General features: G+C 45.2%; 1 protein-coding gene across 1 annotated transcript in view; it reads left to right on the top strand.

Annotated features, from left to right (window-relative positions):
• Positions 1-23087, top strand: part of Prag1 (PEAK1 related, kinase-activating pseudokinase 1) — a 54558-nt gene that overhangs the window by 6090 nt on the left and 25381 nt on the right. The window contains exon 3 of the mRNA XM_038327550.1: positions 2110-3902. Coding sequence (XP_038183478.1) covers positions 2110-3902 — 1793 coding nt within the window. The remainder of the gene's footprint in view (positions 1-2109; positions 3903-23087) is intronic.

The raw sequence follows: 23087 nt of genomic DNA, 5'->3' as shown, positions 1-23087 counted from the left end.
AGGCACATGTATGTGGGGTGTGCGTATATATGTACCTGTGTATGTGTGCCAGATGTCCACTAAGGTTTCTTCCTCGGTTTCTCTTTCCCTTCTTATTCATTTGTTTGTTTAGTTTTACAGATTTTATTTGTGTGTTTGTTTGTTTTATGTGTATGAATATTTTGCTTGCATATGTATACACCATATATATGCCTGGTGCGTGCAGAGGCCAGAAAAATCTTTCAGATCTCCTGAAACTGGGATTGCAGATGGTTGCAGGGTGCCGTGTGAGTGCTGGGAACCATCAAAACCTAGGTCCTCTGGAAGAGCAGCGAGTACTCTTAACCTGTCCCTCCTGGCCCCTCAACACTTCTTGGCTGAATTGACTGCCCAGTGAGTCCCCAGTATCTGCCTGTCTCTGCCCATTCCGCCAGCCCTGGTGTTAGCAGTTTGTAACACCACCCAGGCTTTTAGGAGAGTTCTGGGCATCTGTATCAGGGATGCATCTTTACTGAGCAAGTGCTTTCTTTACCCATCGAGCCTCCTCCCTGGCCCTTGTACTTCCAGTTTGGAAGTATAGGTTTAGTCAGCTCTATTGAGGACCACTAAACATTTATATGGCTAGAAGTTAGACCTTTCTTCGTCTCCTGAAAGGAACCTTTCGAAAGGGGTAATTATGGAGAGGGTGTGTGGGCCAGGGCTCTGGAGGCTGCTGTCTGTGGACGTGTCTCAGAGGCGTTATGCCTAAGACGGTCTAAGAACTGCTGTTCCACAGTGACCTCTTCAGTGTCCAGGTTTCTTCAGCCCGTGTGGTACACAGATCAGGAAGGGCGTGTGAGGGTCTGTGAAACCAAAGGTCACTTGTGGAGAGCGGTTTCTGTGAAGAGAGGCATTTCCTGTGGTGGCAGCCAGCCCTGTGTCCCCTTTGGAGCTGTTCCGTTTTCTGTGAGCTGGCTCTACCCATTCACCCAGCCAGTCTTGACACCTTCAACTTTCACCTACATAAGCCAACTCTGGAGTCCAAATACCATGGGCGAGGAGCCCCAGACGAGCCCTGCTTCAAGGCTATCTGTAGAAATAGCAGTGGTGAGGAAGGGAAGGGAAAGAGACAGTAACTTCATTGATGGGTATGATCAGGTCACACACATCTCTGTCTTGTTGTCCAACCCGTCCAGCCGCTTAATCCGGTGGGAGTGGAGCATGCATGGCTGTAAGCTGGCAGAAAGGGCAGCTGTGTGGCATGGCTCAAAGGGAAGCCTGGACCCAGCTCAGAAGCCATCTCTTTGCCTCCTAGTCTGCACCTACTTCTCATATGCGGTGCGTTTAAAAATCATTCAGGAGCCGGGCAGTGGTGGTGTGTGCTTAATCCCAGTACTTGGGAATCAGACACAGGCAGATCTCTGAGTTCAAGGCCAGCCTGGTCTACAGAGTGAGTTCCAGGTAGCCAGAGCTATTACACAGAGAATCCCTTGTCTTAAAAAACAAAACAAACAAACAAAATCATACAGGAACCTGGAGAGATGACTGCTCTTCATTCCCAGCGCCCACATGTGTACTTACAATAGTCTTTGACTCCAATTCCAGGAAATCCGGTGCCCTCTTCTGTCCCCCTTGGGCACCAGGCACTCACACGTGGTGCTCAGATATACATGCAGCCAAAACACCCATACACCCAGAATAATAGAATATTTTTTTTAAAAAGAAGAGAAAGGAAAATAATCACTATGGCTTGTTTCTTCAGGAATGTTCCATAGCCGGGCTTATCCAGTGACCAGTCAGCAGAAGGAAATACTAAACGAAATTTCAAACTTTTTCCAATCCGGTGGAATTCTTTCCCCTAGCCATTGTGAATTTTTACTCTTTTTCGGTTTCGGGTTTTGATCTTTCTTACCTAGCAGACATGAGGTGAAAACATTATAATTCCTGGGTGGGATTGCATGGCTCAGTATCTAGGAAGACAGATGGCTCACGGGGTGCCCTAATGATCATTCCACTGGGGAGGTCAAAGGTCAAACATGGGCAGGTGACAACGATATTACTTGCTTTTAGCTTTTTCTCTTCTCTCTTCTCTGATAAAGGGTAATGTGTTTCTTTCTTTCTTTTTCTTTTCTTAACCCGGGGGCTGTGCAGGTCAACTGGAGAAGGGCCCCAAACAAGCTCCCACTCCAGAAACAGGATGATGGGCCGATAGTTTACCTAGGCAGTTTCCGAGGAATGCAGAAGCCTGCGGGCGCCCTGGCCTGCACAGACGGCAACTCTTGTTGTCCCCCGGCCTACGCCATGGTTGGACTGCACAGCCTAGAGGCCCGAGTGGAGAAGAACACTGCTTTCCAACCAGTAAACTTCCAGGAAGAGAAGGCTGGGAGGGAAGAGCTGCCCTCGGCTCAGGAGAGCTTCCGCCAGAAGCTAGCTGCCTTTGCAGGGCTGACATCCAGCTGTCCCAAGGGCCCCAGGCCCTGCCCTTCTCCACAGCCCCTGCGGGAGTCCCTGCCCTCAGAGGATGACAGCGACCAGAGGTGCTCACCCTCTGGAGACAGCGAAGGCGGAGAGTACTGCTCCATTCTGGACTGTTGTCCAGAATCCAAGGATGCTGTGCACAGCACGGAGAGCCCTGGCAGACGGGGAGGGGCCTGCTCACCCATGTGCTGGGAGCAGAGGACATGGACAAGACCGACAGAAGAGGAAAAGCGGGTTCTCAACTTGCCCAGAGAGTGTTGTAGCCAAGGATCCACAGCGAACCCACCTCGTCTGGGCCCCAAGAAGCCATCCCTTAACTCGGAGGCTGCCAGCTCTTCGGACGGCCTGTCCTGTGGCAGCGGCAGCAGCGGAGCCAGCAGCCCCTTTGCTCCCCACCTTGAGAATGACTACTGCTCTCTTGTGAAGGAGCCAGGCCAGGGGAAGCAGCAGGACTCTGGTTGCCATGACATCACCTCTGGCAAATGTGTGGGGCAAGCTGGGGAGCGCCAGCCGCCAGCCCTGCCTCGGGAGGCTGTGCAACCTGAACCCATCTATGCGGAAAGTACGAAGAGGAAGAAGGCAGTGCCAGTGCCCTCGAGGTCCGAGACCAAGGCGGAGCAGGTCGCCGCTGACCACAGCCAGGGCCAAGTATGGACAGGCAACACCTGGGCTCAGAAGACATCCTCTGGCTGGAGCCAGGACAAGGAAGGCGCAAGCGTGGCTCCTCAGGTGGCAACCACCATCACTGTTGTTGCTGCTCACTCAGAAGAGGACCATAGGACCATCTGCCTAAGCAGTCCTGATTCCGCCGTGGGGGTGCAGTGGCCACATGGGTCTTTGACCCAGGACACACAGGCCGGCGAAGAGGAACCCTCGGTTGTGCTAAACTCAAGGGAGAGCCATCTGCGTAATGTGACTGAGAACATGCCCAAAGAGAAACCCGCCATTCCTCCCAAGCTGTCCAAAAGCAGCCCAGGAGGGTCGCCAGCGTCGCCGGCAGCCTCCCCTCTGACTGAGCACAATGATGGGAACACTGGTTGCGGTAGCGTTGGACCCCAGCTTTTGTCTAGAGTTCCTACTAACCGAACTTCTTCCTGCCAGACCAATGGCGTTGCCACTGGGGACCCGGCCAAGTGTCCCCCACAAGTCACCTCCTCTTCAGCCTCGGACCAGAGACGGCCAAGATACCAGACTGGTGCTTGGAGCCGCCAGTGTCGGATAGAGGAAGAGAAGGAGGTCGGGCAGGAACTGTTGAGTCAAAGTTGGGGGAAAGAAGTGGAAAATGGTACCACAGAGCATTCAAACTCCTCTACCTGGCACCGGCTCCATCCCACGGACGGCTCCTCTGGCCATTACAACAAAGCCAGCACTGGGATGAGCAAATCGGCTTCCTTCGCCTTTGAGTTCCCCAAGGACAGAAGCAGGATGGAGGCCTTCTCACCACCTCCCCCGCCTCCAAAGTCAAGGTGAGTACCACTGCCTGTGTGGCAACGGTCCTAAGAAAAGGCACAGGTCTGTAGGGCCTTTCCCAGAAGCCTTTGCTTTTGCCGCCTCTCTGGAAAGCCTAGGGTCCATCCTGGAGTGCTGCCTGCCAGTGCCAGTGTCTGCCCAAAGGCCATTGTGCATTATGTAAATTTCCCAGAGCCCCAGCTCAGCCTTGAGAAAGCAGGAACTCTTGCTTGGTGTGTGTGCTCGGCAAACAAGCCAAGAAGCCGTGTGTGGACTGGCTATTTATAATGAATCTTACAGAGCAAAGAAGCACCAGGGGGCTGGGGATATAGTTCAGTGGCAGAGCGCTTGTAGCAGATGCTAGACTGTGCGCGTTTGATCTTTAGCACGGTAAAAAAAAAAAAAAGAAAGAAAAAGAAAAAAAAAAGAAAGAAAGAAAAAGAAAAAAAAAAGCTTGGGGCTGCAGTGTGGGCAAGCTCAATGACAGAGCCCATGCTTAGCCCAGTGAGGCCTGGGGTTGGCTCACCAACATCACAAAACCAAACAAAATAACACTGCTAAGTTGTTGCTCCTTTTGCTACTTTTTAAAAAGCTGACCCCCACCCCGCCTGGAATCTCTAAGTATCTTCCATAGTGTTTTCTTGAAAAGTTGGAAACTTCATCTGTTGCAACAGAGAAAAGCTCGGCACACTGCAACCCACAGCTCTCTCCATAGCCCTGCTCTTCCTCTGCTAGTCTAACGCGCCTTTCAAAAGCTCCAGGGAGATAAATGTCTTCTCTAAGCTATTGAACTGTGAATGGAATTTAAATTCTGGGGAATTGTCCTCCCCTTTTAGTGAAAGCAAGCAAGACTGATTCTGATGGCGGAAGGAACGACCTGCTGTTACAAAAGCCAGGCTTTCCACACGGTCCCTCTAGATCTGTGGCTGCCGGGGTTCTGTTTGAGCAGCGACCTCTAGGTTTGAGCACAGACAGAAGCTGCTGTGACATTTGGCTTTGAACATCAAGGCGTTTTAGCCTGTGATGTGGTCTAACATGGGCTTGCCCTCCTGGCCGCTGCTCTGTGCCGGTATTCCATTGGCTACCCACCACACTGTACTGACACCCTCTAGAGTCATAGGGGATTGTAGACTCAGCTGGGTCCCTCAGCTACACTTTTAACTCCCTGAAGGAATGGATGCAGTAGCTGAGTTCGCATTATAGGACACTTACTATGGGGGTAGCATGGATTTTGTTCTTCAGACGTGAGACATAATAACTCATTTGATTCTTGGATTAGACCCCCGAGACATGAATTGCCAGTCACAGTCTACAGATCAAAGAATGGATTGAGAGCTAAAGAAATCCATCCCTGGCAGCTTCACTGTAACTTGTAGCTCAGCTCCTAATCTTACCATACACATCCAAGCATATAGGACCAGAGCACGGTGTGGGAGCAGAACAGTCCTGGGTGCCAGAAGAACACCAGATTCAACATCACAATGCCAGCCTAGGCTGCCTCACGTTTATCGGTTGAGCAAGTCCCACGCTGTCTCCCAGAGTCTCCAAAATGGGATGCTGTACTTGTCTGACACACTTTCTCTCAGTCATTTTCTACACTTATTTCTGTGTATGTGCCCCTGCCCACGTGACATGTGTTGTGGCCAGAGGACAATTTGCAGAAAGTCAGTTCTCTCCTTCTACCCTATCCGTTCCTGTGGGGTCGGGCTTTGCACTGAGCTCCGTTACCAGCTGAACCAGCTCGGACTCTTTACCCCATTTTTGAAACGAAATGGACAAAGTTCACTGAGGACGGTAGTTATCACTCAGGTAAAAGGTGCCACAGGGTTTCAGGTGTGGCAGTGGCATCCCTATCTTGTAGGAATCAGCCTGACCCAGTCCTGGAAATACCAGCCAAGACTTAGAAAAGTAACTCAAACTTCTCGCTGAAGAGTCATAGGACTTGGAGAAGTTCTGGTCACCATAGCAACATGACTCAGGAAGGGTTTTAATTAGCATCTAGGGTGAGTTGAGAAACTCTAGGTCCAATATGCTATGACGAAGATTATATGTAGCTCAAATGAGGTAGGAACCTCGGAGGTTCTGGGTTCCATTTTTTCAAGAACAAACAAACAAAAACCTCAAAACCACGGCATTCAGTTTAGAGTAAGTCAAACTAGCACGTTTGCAAAGCATTCACATCTTCCTGGGCTGCCGGCATTGTCTTTGGAGTCTTTGCATCTCTCCTGTGAGTAGGTAGACGGGAGGCTTGGGACTATAATCTGTCTTTGAAATCTGGAACTCAGTATGCATTGAATTCTTTTAAGGAAGGCAGCAAAGTATCCCAAAGTATTCTGATCTCAGAAAGCAAGGTGGAAGGCAAATGAGACCATTAGGAGCCACACAGCCCTAGCTGAGTCAATACCAGTCACAGGGCACATCGGTAATTAGGGAAGATGATATCAGTTTTCCAAGATGGAAATTGTGGAGCGTCTTCAGGCAACGTGGACGGTTAATCTGATTTCCATGTAGAGGGCTAGGCTTTGTTTCTAACGATCAGCTTCGTTATGTGTGTTATGTATATGGACCCGGACAAAGGTTGTTTCTTGCAAGGGCTGTGTCATGTTCTACTTACATAGTGTGGAGAAACAGAAACAGATTCACCTGCTTCCTGACCCCTATCTTGACGGGAGTGGCTTGGCTTTCCTATGGTGAATGTGGAGTTGCTTATCTGTCTTTGAGATACTTAACTTCTTGCTGTCATGTTTTGCAAGACAACGCTGCAAGCCTATTTAATGTGCCTTTCTTGGCTGAGTCTGGGCTCTTTCTTACTGATTGCTGCCAAGGCAACTGCCTACATCCTCACAGCTGCCTACAAACCCACAAGGCTTAGGATGACGGACCTTACCAGGTTTCTGGGTCACCTTGTCCCCATTCAGGGCAGGAGTCTAAGATAAGGATTGACAAGTACTGTTGGTTGTTGGCTAGGAAACAGAAAACTGCAGGCAAGAAGTGTGGGCTGTGCGTGCGCGCATGCATGCCCGTTTCCCCTTCAAGTCTTGAGGCCGTTAAATGAGAGCAGCAGCACCTGGGAAAACAATTAAGATGCACAAGAATCCCATTTCTTTCTGCCTTTTGTTTCTGGGCGGACGCAAATCTAGTGTGACTTGACTTACGGCTTTTGAGAGACAAGGTCAGCGGGAGGCGATTCTTCTGATTAGGACCAGCAGGCGAGCAGTTCACAGAGGGACCCAAGTTAGAAGGGTAGGTCTGGGCTCAGAGGTGGCCTTGAGAGTGGAACAAGAACACAGGTGGGTTCGTGCTTCTCTACAGTCTGGGTGGGTCCAGGTCAGGCTAATTCAGAGAAAAGTTTCCCGTGGAAGGCGGAGATTTTTTGTTTGTTTGTTTCAATGTTACCAGTTTTCTATTTAACCCACTCCATGCTGTGTTATTCTTTCTGTTTGGAGGATACTGGGAGGCAATGTTCTTCCTTGTTCAGTTCCCTCCTGTGTCAGAGGGACAACGTCCCTGGTAGACAGGAGGAAGTGACACATCTTCACTGTGTGGTCTCCCTCGAAACGTGGTCACACAGTGTGGCCCCAAGGACCGGAAGGGCGTGAGTAAAATGGCCATTTGTCCTCAGCCTCCATACCCGATCTGATTAAAGCTTCTAACACTTGATTTCAGCCCCATTTCTTACTATAGTGAGTTATAGGGGTGACACCAATGCCTAGGAAGTCTCGAAACATCGCAGGCTCACCTGGATGGCAAATTGAAAAACCAGTTTTTATTAGAGAGCACTGTGTATAGAGAACCTTTTCTGACTGTGTGTAGCCTTTCTGATGATGTTTAAATTAAGTAAGAGGTGGAACGGGGTGAGGGAGACTGCATGCTGGACGCAGTCCGTGGGAGAAGCTCCATGCCCTCCACACGCAGTGTAGCAAATGGAGCAAGGTACATGTGTCAACAATGAAGTTTATACTCCGCTCTGCCACAGGCAAGCCAGCAGTCGGCCCCTTCCCATGAGCTTGTAGGCAGAATCTGGAAACGGCACCTCATACGCCATAAGCAGGAAGTATTAAAGTTAATTTCTATCTTCTCGTTCTCTTGTTCTGTCGGCACCTCATACGCCATAAGCAGGAAGTATTAAAGTTAATTTCTATCTTCTCGTTCTCTTGTTCTGTAATTTTTTAAAACAATTTTTGACTTGGTGGAGATACATATATATATATATATACAATACATACATATATATGTATATGTATATCCATCCATCATTGGAGATATTATATATATATAATATTATATATATATATAATCTTTAAGGAACTTCTATGCAATTTTGAGCATGTCCTTGACTGCCTAGAAGTTAGATAATCTTTAAATCATTGGACGTCTACTAATGACCTGCTTTTTTATTGGACTGTGTGCAAGATCCTTAGAGTCCAGTCGTAAGGGTTTTTCTTCTTAGGTTCTCAGGATTTCATCAGTGTGAAGAGCTGTGGGGATTTTCTTCTCTTAGGGTCTGAGGATTCACCCGTGCGAATTAAATGTGCAGGCCTGCAGTATGACCACCGAAGGCCCACCCTGCTTTGATCCAACACCTCCTCTGACCTCCACACACATACTGTACATAATATATGCAGGCCCGCATAGATACACATAAGATTACACAAGTAGACATTAAACAGTTATTGTTGTGTGTGGGCATATGTGCCATGAGATTTGTGTAAAGGTCAGAGGACAACGTTGTGGAGCCTCTTGCGCCTTTGTGAGGGTTCTGAGGCTCGAACTCAGAGCACCAGACCTGCTCAGATGCCCTTACCTGCTGAGCCATCTCACCCGCCCAGAACTTTTAATTTTTAAGAAGGCCATAGCACACTATGGATTAAACAACTTTTCATCTGACTTTTCAACGGACACCCATTGTAATTCCGTGGCTGTCTCTGCTCAGTAAATGTTGCCACCTTGGGTTAAATAAGCTGAGGTTAATCATTGTCCGTGCTTCAAGGTGGGCGAACAGGGTGGGGGACAAAGCATTCTTTCATGGATTAATCACTCTCCAGTGATTGTCCATTTTAATCTTGCAAGTGGCGTCTGCTACTTAGCTTTGTTTTTTGTTGTTGTTGTTGTCGGGTTTTTTGTATTTTTTTTTAAGCCGAACAGGTGTGTGGAGCCAGTCCCCTCTAGCCACAAGAATGTTCCTTTCAGGTAGTAATCACCTAGAATCTTCTTTCCCCAGCAGCGAATTATAAGAATTCTAGGGTGACATTGCTTCTCTGAGCATGACTTTTTTGTCCTTTCTGAGTGAGGTTGGTTAGGAAACACAGATTAAGGTCTCTGTGTAACAGGGACCTCTCTGTCTGCATCTAGTAACCAAAGGGACTTGATTGCTGGGGTGACCTGACGGCTTTGGAGACATGGAAGTAACCAACTGGTAGACAGTTTTCTCATGGGTGCCCCAAAGCTTGTTTTGTTACATGGGGATAGTGGATTTGATGAATGTTGATTCCTTCTTTAGTGATTGGTAGATACACGGCAGAGAGGCCTGGCTGCCCTTCGTGCAGGCAGCAAGCGTGTTTCTGATGTTAAACATCTTCAGTCTCTGTGTTTAAAATCGTTCTAAATGGCTGTGGGTAGATCCCAGGAAATGTTAGGTGTTCTGCATGTTCATACTCTTCCCATGCAGCGTTGTCAAAATTCCCTGCTTCACCTAGCTTATACCCAGTGTCCTAGATTATTTTCTCTCTCTCTCTCTCTCTCTCTCTCTCTCTCTCTCTCTCTCTCTCTCTCTCTCTCTCTCTCTCCTCTCTCCTCTCTCTCTCTCTCTCTCTCTCTCTCTCTCTCCTCTCTCTCCTCTTTCTTTCTCTCTCTTTTACATGTGTAATAAATGCATGTGCGTGTATGCGTGCAGGTATGTAGCTCTGTGAGGGTACACCTCAGTTTTGGAGACAAACTCTCTCACTGAACCTGAAGCCACCATTTCTACTAGATTGGCCAGCGAGCTCCTCTGCCCTCACATACACCATCCTTCCCCCAGCATTAGAGTGACAGGCCTGCATCACCATTGTCCAGTGTTTTAGGAGGGTGCTGGGGATCCCAACCCAGGACTTCATTCTTGGTTCACAAATGTTACCTGGCGAGCCATTGCCTCAGTCCAGTGGGCTTGCTTGTTACTCAGATGTTGTTTCTGACACTATCAGATGACCCCAACTTACCTGGAGTTTGGCTTGCAGCCATTTCATACCTGTTTACCTACGTGTTTTCAAAACCTCTCTAAAAGTCTAGAACCAAGCTAGACCATCGGGTGTCACAGCGTGCCCTCAAACTGTCGGAAACTCATCAGGACGGCTGTTGTGCTTTGGGAGTTCCATGTCAGTAGGTCAAGATGAATGGGAATAAAAACACGCTGCATAAATACAAGAATCGTTTAGATCAGTGGACATAGCAGTAAGTAACATAAACTTGAAGACAGGTCAGAGAACAGAGTCTGGAATTTTAAAATAAGTCATCATTTAATATACTTCTTCCTCAAATGTGTAGGTCAGAGCACAAGTAAGACTTTGCAGCCTAGTGTCCTTGAATCATCTATCTCTGCCAGCTCAGATCCATTAGAATACTTCCCTGGAGCTTTATGTGAGAACCTAGCCTGTGAGAAAGTTTGCCACAATTGATTAGTACTGTCTGCGGGGTGTGCAGAGATGGAAGACCCGACACATGTGGTAGCTATTTGTAAAATCAGCGTAAAACCCTAAAATTTGCCATCTAAGATGCAAAAAAGTCTAGTGCTCCATAACCATTCTTTATAGTAACTTAGTAATTCAGTAGTACTTTTATTTTGGGGATGGGGATCTTTATTCTGTCTAGCCTAGAGTTCCTAAATTGAGTATTAATAGAAAATGTAACCTTTGATTTCTGGCTGGCAAGCCAAAAAGTCTTGTTCCCTTTCAATGAGTGATTTAGATGATCCATGAATCATCACTAAGTGACTACCTATCCCTTAAGGGGGTACTTATTTTTATAGACCTTAAATTAATTTTTTCAGTCTTTAAACCTGTTAAGCAGAGTGTGTTCAACCCTTTCCTTTTTGGCTTGTCCCTTGAGCGGATATGGGAAATGTGTCAGAATCCTGAGTGTAGTGAGTCTGTATGTGGAAATGAAATGTTCTGAATTTGAATTAGACAAACAGAACAAAACTGATTTTCCTAACACATGCTGATAAAAGATCATCTTTTATATAAAGATGGTTTCTGGGGACAGGGCCCATCTCTACGAGTCAATGTGCCAATGTGTTATGTTTACTTAGTGTTATGGCTTGGGTCTAGAATGTCCCCTTGTATTTGAATACTTTGTCCCCGGTCATTTCTATAGGGGCAACATTTAGGAGGAGGGAGATGTCTAGCTGAAGGAAGTGGATCGCTAAGTGTAGACAAAAGTTTCGGTCCTACCTGATCCCACAGCCATTCACTTCCAAATAAATACACAGAGGTTCATATTAATTATGAACTGTTTGGCCTATTATGTCAAGTTTATTATTAACTAGCTCTTACAACTTAAATTAACCCATAATTCTCATTCATGTTTAGTCACATGGCTTGGTACCTTTTCTAAGTAAGGTAAGGCATCCTTATCTTGCTTCTTCTGTGTCTGACTTGTGACTGTCTCTTCCTTTCCTCTTCCCGGAAATCTCCTAGTCTGGTTGCCCCGCCTATACTTCCTGCCTGACCACTGACCAATCAGAGTTTTATTAAACCAATACCAGTGACAAATCTTTACAATGGACAAGAGCATTGTCTCATAGCAACTAGGGACTGAGCCTTGAGATTTATAGACCCATTCAATTTCCTGTCTTCTCTGCTCCTGGCAGACCATGGATGTAACCAGCTGCCTGATGCTTCTACTGCCACAGACTCAGAATCTCTCACCAGTACCTACGGCTTACCAATTGGTCCAGGCCAGCTGACCACTAAGCCCCTTGCCCCCACTTCCCCAGTTCTGGGGTTATTAATTGCCTCTAGTCCTAACTTTTGGTGTGGATGTTAGAGATCAAACCCAGGCCTCCATGTTTGCACAGAAGCACTAACTGAGCTATTCCCTCAGCCTCAGTTATTACTTTTTAAAAATGTCCTTTATGTATGTACATTACCACCAAATTTTACAAGAGAGAAATTTTCTTGAAATTATAGACATATACCCTCCATTCTCCGCTGATACTGCTCTCAAAGCTTGTCCCCATTTCCTCCAAAAGTGTAAAGAAAGTTTCCAAGTGCCTTCTGTGTAGCGGACCAGGCCCTTGTAGTTCAGGGGTGGCGGCTTCTTTTATGTTGATGTTTATTTCATCCCTATATAGTGAGGACCAGGTCTGAGTAGAACCTGGACCATTTACTAGTGGGGAAAGTATGGATTGTTTCTTAGATGATTTTTGCAAACTAGTCTATCATAAGGAAAAAAAATGAAAATAAACCCATACTGAAAGCCTGCTTTATATCATCATATATAACGATGGATTGCACAGGGATAATGATGGTGTGAGAGAGAACCCAAAGGAGGACTGGAAAATCTTGGCCCTAACATACAAGCGGTAGCACAATTGGGAGGTTTCTATTGAATGGGGGTACCACACACAGGGAGCTACTGCGTAGGAGATGGAAAGGTGACAAAAGACAGATACAGAGGGTGTCAGATGGTCACAGTGCACCTGGGACACATGAGGAAACCAGTAGCTAAAGGGGCAAGAGATGTGGGTAGACCATGGGGGGAAACCAAACTGTACAGGGATGGTGGAGTTCTTTCATCTTAATGATACTCAAAGGAAGACTGTGGGGAGTTGGCTCAGTGGGCAAAGCGTTTGCTGCGCAGGTATGAGGTCTTGAGCTCAGATCCTTAGAACCACGGAAAGGCAGATGCTATAGTATGCGTGTGTAATCCCAGCATTCCTATGGTGAGATGGGAGGCAGACATAGGAAAATCCCTAGAAGCTTGGGGGATGGCTAGCCTGCTGTGTGCCATGGACAGGAGACTCTGTCTCAGTGAAAATAGAAGGCCAGGACTGAGACCCGAGGTTGTTCCCAAACCTCAACTTGCACATCACAGCATACCTGTGCACGCACACAGACACACAGACAGACAGACACACACACACACACACACACACACACAAAGATGGAAAACTATGGCAGTAGCGATAAAGAGAAGCGAAATTAAGAAACAACAAGCTTGCCACACACCAGATTTATACATCAGGTATTACCAAATTTTAGTAAAGGAGAATAAAGCTGTCTATGTCCTGGTGGTAAAAGTTGAGGCTGAAGTGACTTTTATTTTCGTAAATAGTCTGGTGTTATCTCATAAAATTAACGATTAGAGTATACCATATCCATACAATCTTCATTCCTGAGAAGTACACCCAGGGGTCAGTAAAGGGACATACACAAGGAAAACCACTGCAGTATTGTTCATAATAGCAGGAAGTTTGAACAACCTCAGATACTCATCTCTCGAGAAACAGGTAAGTGAATTGTCATTGAGTATGAACTGCTTAATGAAAGCCCAAAACAGTGAAGGAGAAATGTGTCCAGACACATAGATGGACCTATCGAAGGACCAAGGATGCATTGCAGAATGCAGTTAATATACATTAAGGCAGGCACGAATAGCATTGTAACAGGCCATATCTCTCTGGGCCGTGGGAAGGTTTCCAGCAAGGGAACCCAGGGCCTGGCACCCACTAAGCCAGTGCTCTACCACTGAACCACATGCCCAGGCCTTTCTTAAAGCTTTCTGGGATTACAGGTCTGCACCTCCAGGCCCAGCTTCCCTTCCCAAAATTTTCTTACCTTTTTAGGTGATTTTTTTTTTTTTTTAAGCTGGGGTGAATTACACCTAGCTCAGAGATTGCGAGTCAATCATTTTTACATGCAAAGGTGAGTAGTCAATACTCCTCCATATCCGTAGGAAATGGATTCTACCCAAGGATCCCAACCTCCCTGGATGCTCAGGCCTCTTGTCACACACCTTAGCATTTACGTATGACCTACCTCCAGCCCCTCGCCCAGTTACCCTAAATCATCGGTAGAGTTATATGAACAACCCACACAGTGTAAATGGTTTGTCAATAGTTGTTTACTGGAGTGCATGGAAAACAATGGTAGGAAACAAAGTTGTGAATATTCCCAACAGAAACCACGGTTTCTTAAATACCGTCTCCCCATGGCTGGCTAGGCCTGCAGAAACGGAACCTGTGGGTTGAGAGTTGACTACACATTCACATAGCTGTTTAGTCGATCTCCAGAATTCTTTTCATCTTGCAAAGCTGAAACTGCACATCAAACAATAAACCCACCACTTTCCCTTACCCCTGGCCCTGACAGCAACCATTCAATTTCCTGCTTCTGATTCTGCGTTAGATATTTCATGTAAGTAGGGTCACGTGCTAGATGTCTTTTTGTGATGGGCCCTTGGCACAAACAACATCTTCAAGTTTCGTCTATGTCATGCTTTGACAGAATTTCCTCTTAAGGCTTAATATTTATTCTTCTGTGTCCTGTACCTTGTCCATTCATCTGTTAATGGACACTTGGATGGCTTCCATTTTTATAGCAGTTGTGAATAATGTTGCTTCGTTCATAGCCTCCTGTGCCCTGCCTTTGATTTGGGGGGTTGTGGGGGAGAGTATATAGTCAGGAGTTAGAATAGCTGAATCATTTTATATCTGATTTAAAAAATCTTTTGAAGGAACTGCCACCCAGTGATGTCTTACAATTGTTGTGCCACCATTATTTTTACATAAAGAGGTAAACAAGGGCTCAGATTTCCCCACATTTTCTCTAAAACTTGTTACTTCCTGAAGATTATTTGATATATATATATATATATATATATGCTCTTTTTATAAGTATGAAGTAGCCCCTCATTGTGATTTTGATTGACATTACTTTCATGATTCATGATTACTGATGTTTAAAAAAATCTTTCCATGCGTTTCTTGGCTATTCTAAACTTTGGAGGAATGTCTGAGGTCTTTCCCCATCTTAAACTTCCGTTGTTGTTACTTTGTCATAGTTACTGAGTTGTGGAAGCCCATGTGCACTGCGTGTTGAATCCTTATTAGATGTAGTGTTTGCAAATGTATTTATCCTCTCTCCCTATGTTGAGTGTGCCCACTAATGTATGAAGCTTTTCATTTTGGTGCAGTCCAACTCATCGTTTTCCTCTGTGCATTCCTTGATTCAGTTCCCAGAAGTCAACGCCAAATGCAATGTCATGAAGCTTTGGTCCCATTTCCTTCTAGCAATGTGATGGCTCTAGACTTTACATTTGGGTCTTTGATCCATATTGGGTTAGTTTTCATTGGTTAGGGTCCAAATCTATTCAATATTCTAATCTAACACCACTTACTGGAATGATTGTCCTTTTCCATCAAATGGTCTTGCCGCCTTGGTGAATTATTGTTAGAACGTATTTGTTTAAATAAGTTCCACAATCTCAATCATCACTATTTTCTAATAACTTTTTAAATTAAAAAACATGAGATTTCCAGCTTTAACAACATTATTTCATCTATTTGTTGTGGCTCAAGAATTTGTGTCAATCTTAGGGTGAAATCTCAGTTCCTGGGGGGATTTATTGTGAATTAATTGTGGCCCTAGGTGATTGCTGCATTTTTCCAGAAAAGTACTTGGCAGAAGCAAAGATGGCAGGTGTTTGGGGTAATCCAGACTGAGGCGGTTGTAGCCAAGGCTGAAGGTAGGGAAATGGAGCTATTGAGGAAAGAGCGTGTTGAGGAACTAACTGACCAGGGTGTGTCAAAAGAGCGTGTGGGTAGTTCTGACTTTTCTTGGATCGCAGCCTGGAGCAGCATGAAGAAGGGGAAGAGTTCACCCTATCAGCTTTGTTCCAAGCAGCCTTCCAAGCAAGGACAGTAGAAACTGGGTCAGCTATAAAGAGACACTGGTTTCTTAAGACCAGTCGCTGGGTACAGGTGCATCATCAGGAGAGTGGACTTGAACTATTTGTCAGCCAAAGACAAGAGTGTGAGAGTTCTGAAACCAGACTCACCAAAGCCAATAGCTTAGGAAGAAAAATATTACCACCAGGCCTGGGGAATCTTTGCAGGTGGATAGATGATTAATGCTCCAACCAAAGTGACTCACATAGTGACAGGAGGTTGAGTCAGCCACTAGAAGTATTTGCTGGCTCATGAGGACGTGATGTTCAGAGGATGATTTTTTGTCCTAGGGAGCCTGAGGTATTCAAAGGAGCTTCTCTTCTGCAAACAAGAGGATAATACAATAAGGGCTGCTCTTTTCCTACAGATTCCTATGCTGAAAGCCAGGCAATAAGTCGAGTAACCTGATTGGCTGGTAGTATTGAGTTGAGTAACCTGACTGGCTGTGGACAATGAGTTAAGTAACCTGGTTGGCTGAGGGCAATGAGTTGAGTAACTTGACTGGCTGGGGACAATGAGTTGTGTAACTTGATTGGCTGGGGACAATGAGTTGTGTAACTTGATTGGCTGGGAGCTGTCATGATGTCTCCATCTGGAGCTGTGCTCTAAATGATCCAAATGTTTAACACATAGATTCAAAACGAGGTCTGAACAAATCAGCTCTTTCTGGTTCATTGAAAATTAAATGTGTCGACTTGGTTATCCTTTCCCCTTTAGACTCCCTGAAATGCCTTAAGGAGAACAGAAGCAGGAAGGTGGAGTGAAGCCGCCCACCCTTCTGATTTTGTAGTGGCAAAGACACGGCTTGATTTACTAGAGACCGCTGATGTCATCGCTCCGTTATCTCTCCATTTTTCCATCCTGTCTTCTATTCCTCTGTCTGTCCATCCGTCCAACTAGCACTTTCTGTATGCACGGATTATTTGTAGAACTTTGTAAATACTAACCCTAGAACCTTCCCAGCATCCTTAAAGACAAATCTTCATTCTTTACATTATAAATGGGAAGATAAAGCAAAGACACTAAGTACTTTTTTCCCCCTAAACCATAACTAGTAATCTTGGGAAATTCCCATGTTCGGGCTAAGCTACCACACGGGTGGCCTCTGAGGTGACCCGGAAACCCATTCAGGAGGTCAATCAATTGCTTGGATGGCTGTTCTCCCACAGGCTCCCGAAGGCCCAGCCAATGCACAGGGCAGCTCATGGGAGTACCCTCTGTGACCAGCAGTTGCTTGTTTTTAACGGCCTTTATCTCCTCTCCCCAGCCACCCCTCTTGTGTGAACAGAAGGGTGAAGCCTCCTTCTTTCTTACAAACTTTCCAGACTGTGGGCTGGAACACGTGTTCTTAATGGAGTTGAGTTCTTCAGCGCTCACCACTCGCGCCTCAACTGCCGTGTCTCCATCTTCCATCTTCCCTGAAATCTCATCCCAGGAGGCTCCAGATACCTGGCAGCACAGCACATCTATGAGAAAGCACACACTTGTGGCGTAAACACAAGACTGCCTCTTAGAAACCCAAATGATCCATCTTTAACGAATGTTGTGTCTTTTAGCAGCAGAGTGCAGAGTCAGGGCAGATACCTGAGAATTTCTGTTGACCAATTTCACCGTTTTGATCATTGGCTAAACACAACTGGGAACCAGAACGCTCTGTGTGTGTGTGTGTGTGTGTGTGTGTGTGTGTGTGTTCCTCTGAGACTAGCGGTATGCTAGCCAGCTTACTGTCAATGACAAAATACCTCAGAGAAGAACTCAGCGGTGGGAGGGTAGGAGGATTCATTTTGGTTCATGCTTCAGAAGATTCTGAAGATGGTCAGCTAGCTCCTTTGCTTTGGGCCTGAGGTAATTCAGAATGGCCCGGCAGAGTAGCCTGCTCACCCCCATCAGCCAGGAAGCAGGGTGATAATGAGGAAGGGGTTGTGAACAAGCATACCCTTTCGCCACATCTTCTAAACTTTCCATTGTCTCACAGTAATGACTCAGGTGAAGCCCCCTGCCCCTCTCCCATGCGAGTGGGTTAGCACTATAAGCCAGTCTCTTCTTCTAGGTGCCATCTCTGGGCACGGTTGTGCTGGGGACTCAGCATATGAGTTTATGGGGGACATTGAGTCTGTGGGTGAGATTCCAGATGCAAGTATAGCAACAGGAAAAACCAGTCTCGCTTGGTCTAATACGAGCTCACTCACACACAGAAGGCTTCTCTAATCAATTACATGGGCCTTTTTGCACACACCAAGCAGTTAGTTATGCAGAGAACCGGATCAAGGCATCTTCTAAGTCAGCCCTGTCCTGTCACTTTCTTGCCTGGAGACAGTATCAGCTTCCGTGGTTTAAGGTTTTAGTCCCTGGTTGCGTCTGCCCTCTTTCAGATCCTGATGACAAGCCCCAGGTTGTTTTTTTACCTGTGCTTCTGACTGAGCTGTGCATTGGGCTCCCATAATTCCTTCCCTAGGCTTGATTGATTTGCTAGAACAACTCAGGAAATAGGTCCATTTACAGGTTTATTATAAAGATCTCCCAAAGGCTTCTGATGAATACCAGCTGGAGTGATAATAAGTCAAGGTGCATGGCCGGGGTGCGGAGCTTCCGTGTCCTTTCTGGTCACTACTCCCAGGAAACAGATGTTCTCAGTTCCCTAAAAGCTCCTTAAGCCCCATCCCTTGGATTTATGATGCAGCCATGATTGATTAAAGCATTCCTTATTAGTGATCAATTTAACCTTCAGCCCTCTCCATTCCCTGGAGCTTGGGAAATGGGGCTAAAAGTCCCAACCCTCTGATCCTGTCGTGGTCTTCCTTCCTGTGACCATCTTCCACCCTAGGACTCCTCTAGATGCTGTCAGCTGTCAACTAACTCATTGGTGTATAAAAGATCCTTAGTGTTTTAGAGAGTTTAAGAACTTCAGGAGTTGTGTGTCAAAGAAACGAGGGCAAAGATTAAATAGACATTTTACATTACCACAGTCTTTCTTGAATGAATTATGACTTTGTTTCCATTTTTATTTTATTTAAAAGATGTATTCTTACTTTTAAATGGTTTGCACTACATGCAAAATTGAGCCCAAAAGGCCTTTTAAGGCTGTAAAAATCTGATCAGAATGCAGAGGCATTGGTTGTACATGCAAATGAATAAGCCTCCATGGTGGGGAACCAGAGAGGTCATCTAACCGCAGAGGAAACTGGTTTTTCTATACTTATTCGTGCAAACAAACGAGTGGGGAAAGTACCACAGAGTAGTCTGTTCCTTTTAGTCTGTTCAGGTGGCACTGGGGCCCTTGCAAAATAGCTCTTAGAACATCTTTGTCACACAACGCCAATAGGGCAAGCTCAGGGTCATCACAAGCTGAAAGTCAGCTAGGAACACACGAGACCCTGTCTTTAAGAAAGAAAGAAAGAAAGAAAGAAAGAAAGAAAGAAAGAAAGAAAGAAAGAAGCCTGGGATTGATGCCTCATGCCTTTCATCCCAGAAGTAGATGGAGAAGCAGGTAAATCTCTGAGTTCTAGGCCAGCCTGATCTACAGAGACCTGTTTTAAGACAGCCAAGGCTATACAGAGAAACCTTGTCTCAAAAACAAAACAAAACAAAACAAACAAGAAAAAATTTTAAACAATCACCAAAGACAGTAATAATAATAATAAAAGTAATAAATTCTTGTTAGGTTTGTTTCCAGCCTAATCCCATATTCTCCAAAAAGACTATACAATGTATTGAAATGTAAGTTATTTTAAGACCATTGTATTTTGTAGATAACAGTTTCATTCAGACAAAAGTTGCTCAGCATTCCTGCCCCTTGCCTGTTTTGCTAAGCCAGGGTAATTCTTTCTTAAAGAAAGCATTCTTCTCCCGGATGCCAGGGAGATACTGAAACAGAGGCAAAAAAAAAAAAAAAACTGAGTCAAGAAGTGCTTCCTAATCACTCTGTTCCAGCATGCCCTGCCGATGGCACAGCTCTGCAACCATGCCTGTATTAAATATTTGAGACTTTGTGGTTCCTTTTTAGCCTAAAAGTAGATTCAGTAATCTACCCTTTCATCCTATCATTTTTAATAATATATCCCCCCTTTTCACTTCAGAAAGAGATCCCTACATCTAATCTTCTTGGTTTAGTTATTTTCCCTTACCATGAACAACTTGCAGCCAACTCCTAAACAATGGTAAACATCCATAATACATTGAACGACTGAGAAACATCCACCCCAAAACATCCATTGTGGACAGTGTGTTCTCTAGACTGCTTCCTGTTTCCTGGGGGTGATGGCGTCTTTAGGTGACCCTGAGAAAATTGGGATAATGGTCAACTACTAGAAGAGCTGATTGTATTAATTTTTTTTTGTTGTTGTTGTTCGGTGTAGGAGGTCTTTCAGTATTTGTGTTGCTTTCATTGGTTAATCAATAAAGAAACTGCTTGGCCTGATAGGGCAGAACTTAGATAGGTGGAGAAGACAGAACTGTTGTATTCTGGGAGGAAGAAAGCAGCAGGACGAGCCAAGCCGCCATGAAGCTGCCAGGTCAGACATGCTGAATCTTTCCTGGTAAGCCACAACCTTGTGGTGACATACAGATGATTAGAAATGGGTTGAATCAAGATGTGAGAGTTAGCCAATAAGAGGCTAGAGCTTTTGGGGGGTCAAGCAGTAATTTAATTAATACAATTACTGTGTGGTTATTTTGGGGATTAAGCTAGCTGGGACAACCAAAGGGCCCTCTCCCTCCACAACAGTTGTTTAAAATCTGTGTAATGGGAAAGTATAGGGCTTATCTGAAGCATGGGCTGGATAGTTTGTGGGACTGGACCATCTCAGCTAGCAGCTTTGAAGTTGTTCTAGATGCAGAATTTTCAGGAAACTGCAACAGAGGCATTCTGAGAGGCTACTTGTCTTCATTGGTGTCTGGTTCTTTTGTTCTGAAAATACATAGACTTTTAAAGGTAGCCTTTATCTGCATTAACATAAGTATGGAATATACAGTGTACACAAGTCGACTAAAGATTTTGTTGTTGTTGTTGTTGTATGTTTGAGCAGATAAAGGACATCTGTTAATTTTATAAATCATTTTGGATTGTATAACCAAACCATAAATTTCCATCCGTGTCATGAAAAGATGGCACGAGGACTCTGTAGACAAGATTTATCGTGTCTCATCCAGTCTCAGAGTTGTTCCCATGCAGAAGGATGAGCATACACATCACCTGTCTGTAGTGACTTTCTCGCTCATGTCTCAGTTGGTCTCCACTGGTCAAATCTGATCTCTATTAACTTTGAAGGAATCCAAAGCTGTTTGTTTCCTGTGGAAGTAAAGGCATAACCTCTCCTCCAGTGCAACACATGTTTCAGCTTCCATTTTGAAGCCAAGATATCTCTAAAGTATCTAGGCTGGTTTAATTCGGCAGTCCCTTCCCGAATCCAGTGTCTTTCAGCAGCTGTTGGTCACTTACCAGCACTCAAAAAGTTCAAAGTCAACAAAGCAGCCTACAAGATCCAGACTCCCTGTGCATTTCCCATGTTTATGTGGCACTTTTTTTAAAAAAAAAATTGTTTTACTCTTTCTTTAAAGACCTCACTCTATTATGTTATTCTGGGGGGTATGGGTGGGAGCCACGCTTACCACCTCAGCTCTGGGAAGTTGCTGAGTCTGGTTTGCAGCAGCCAACTCTGTGAGTGCAACTGCTGTGTGTGGAGCCTGTTGGCACCTCTTCTCTGTCATATGTAGTTGGATGTTTCTTTGCGCCACCCGCGCACAAGTAATGACATGGAGGCTTATTAGTTATGAAAGTTCAGCCTATAGCTTAGGCGTGTTCTTAAGCAGTTTTTATAATTTAAATTAAACCCGTTTCTATCAATCTATGTCCTACCGTTTTATGTCTCTTCCATCTTGCACCTCCTGTGTCCTCTCCAGGTCTCCTGGCTTCTCTTACGCGCCTAGCTTCCTCCTCCTCTTCTTTTTTCTCCCTGGAAATCCTGCCTATACCTCCTGCCTTAGTGTAATAAAAAGCTGAATGACCCATAGCTAGTCAGGAGTTAAAAATATCCCACAACATTTCTATGTGTGTTGGGGAGGTAGGGAAAGTATGTGTGTGTGTATGTGTGTGTGTGTGTGTGTGTGTGTGTAGGAGTGTTTGGATGTGTGTGTGTATAGGAGTGTTTGGATGTGTGTTGGGGGTTGGGTAGATGTGTGTGTGTGTGTGTGTGTGTGTGTGTGTGTGTGTGTATGTAGGGAGAGTGTGTATATGTGTATGTGTGCAGGAGGCCAGGGGTTAATACTAGGAGTCTTCTTCCACTCTCCACATTATTATTTTTATTATTATTATTATTATTATTATTATTATTATTTTGAGACAGTTTATCCCTGAACCTAGAACTTACTGTATTTGCTACTTTTCTGTTGCCATGTTAAAACACCATGACCAAGGCAACTTATAGGAAAAAAGTTAAAAAGAAAAAGAAAAAGGTTATTTTAGCTTATGGTTCCAGAGGGTTAGTCTATCATGGCAGGTGTGGAAGCAGGGGCAGCAGGCTTGGTGGCAGGAGCAGGCAGTCAAGGGCGCTCATCTTGAACCACACACATGTAGCAGAGAAAGCTAACTAAAAAGGGTTTGAGTCTTTAAACTCTCAAAGCCTGTTTCCGGGGATGTACTTCTTCAAACCAGCCCACACCTTCTAAACCTTCCCCAACATCTCTGCCACCCGAGGATCAAGTATTTAAAAGGATGAGCAAGTCAGGGGACATTTGGAGTTCAAACCACATTATCCAGACAGCTAGATCACCGGTTCTCAACTGGGTCCCATATCAGACATCCTGCATATCAGATGTTTATATTACAATTCATAACAGTAGCAAAATTACAGTTATGAAGTAACAGTGAAACAATTTTATGGTTGAGAATGACCACAATGTGAGGAGCTATATATTAAAGGGTCACAGTGTTAGGAAGGTTGAGGACCACTGGTCTAGATGCCTTCAGCTCTGGGATCCACTTTCCACCCACCCCTGCCCAGCACCGTGGTTGCAGATATGTTGCAGCCTGCCCAGCTCTCCCTCCTAGCGGGTTTTTTAATGTGTATGTAGATACTAGTGGAGAATATTTCAAAATGAGATTATCAAAGAAAGTGTGTGATTTGTTTTTCTGTCACAAACAAGTGATAAAAATATGGCAAACAAGATAAAGGATCCCTGTGGGGACTCTGTCGGATTCTGCCTTCAGCTGTCGTGAAGATAGCATTGATCCAAAAAAAAAAAAAAAAAAAAAAAAAAAAAGTTTGAGCCAGGATTGCAA

Source organism: Arvicola amphibius, chromosome 4, assembly GCF_903992535.2.
Source record: "Arvicola amphibius chromosome 4, mArvAmp1.2, whole genome shotgun sequence".
NCBI classification, from domain to species: domain Eukaryota; kingdom Metazoa; phylum Chordata; class Mammalia; order Rodentia; family Cricetidae; genus Arvicola; species Arvicola amphibius.
Note: the sequence above shows the minus strand (reverse complement) of the source record. Positions and strands in the feature narration are given on the sequence as shown.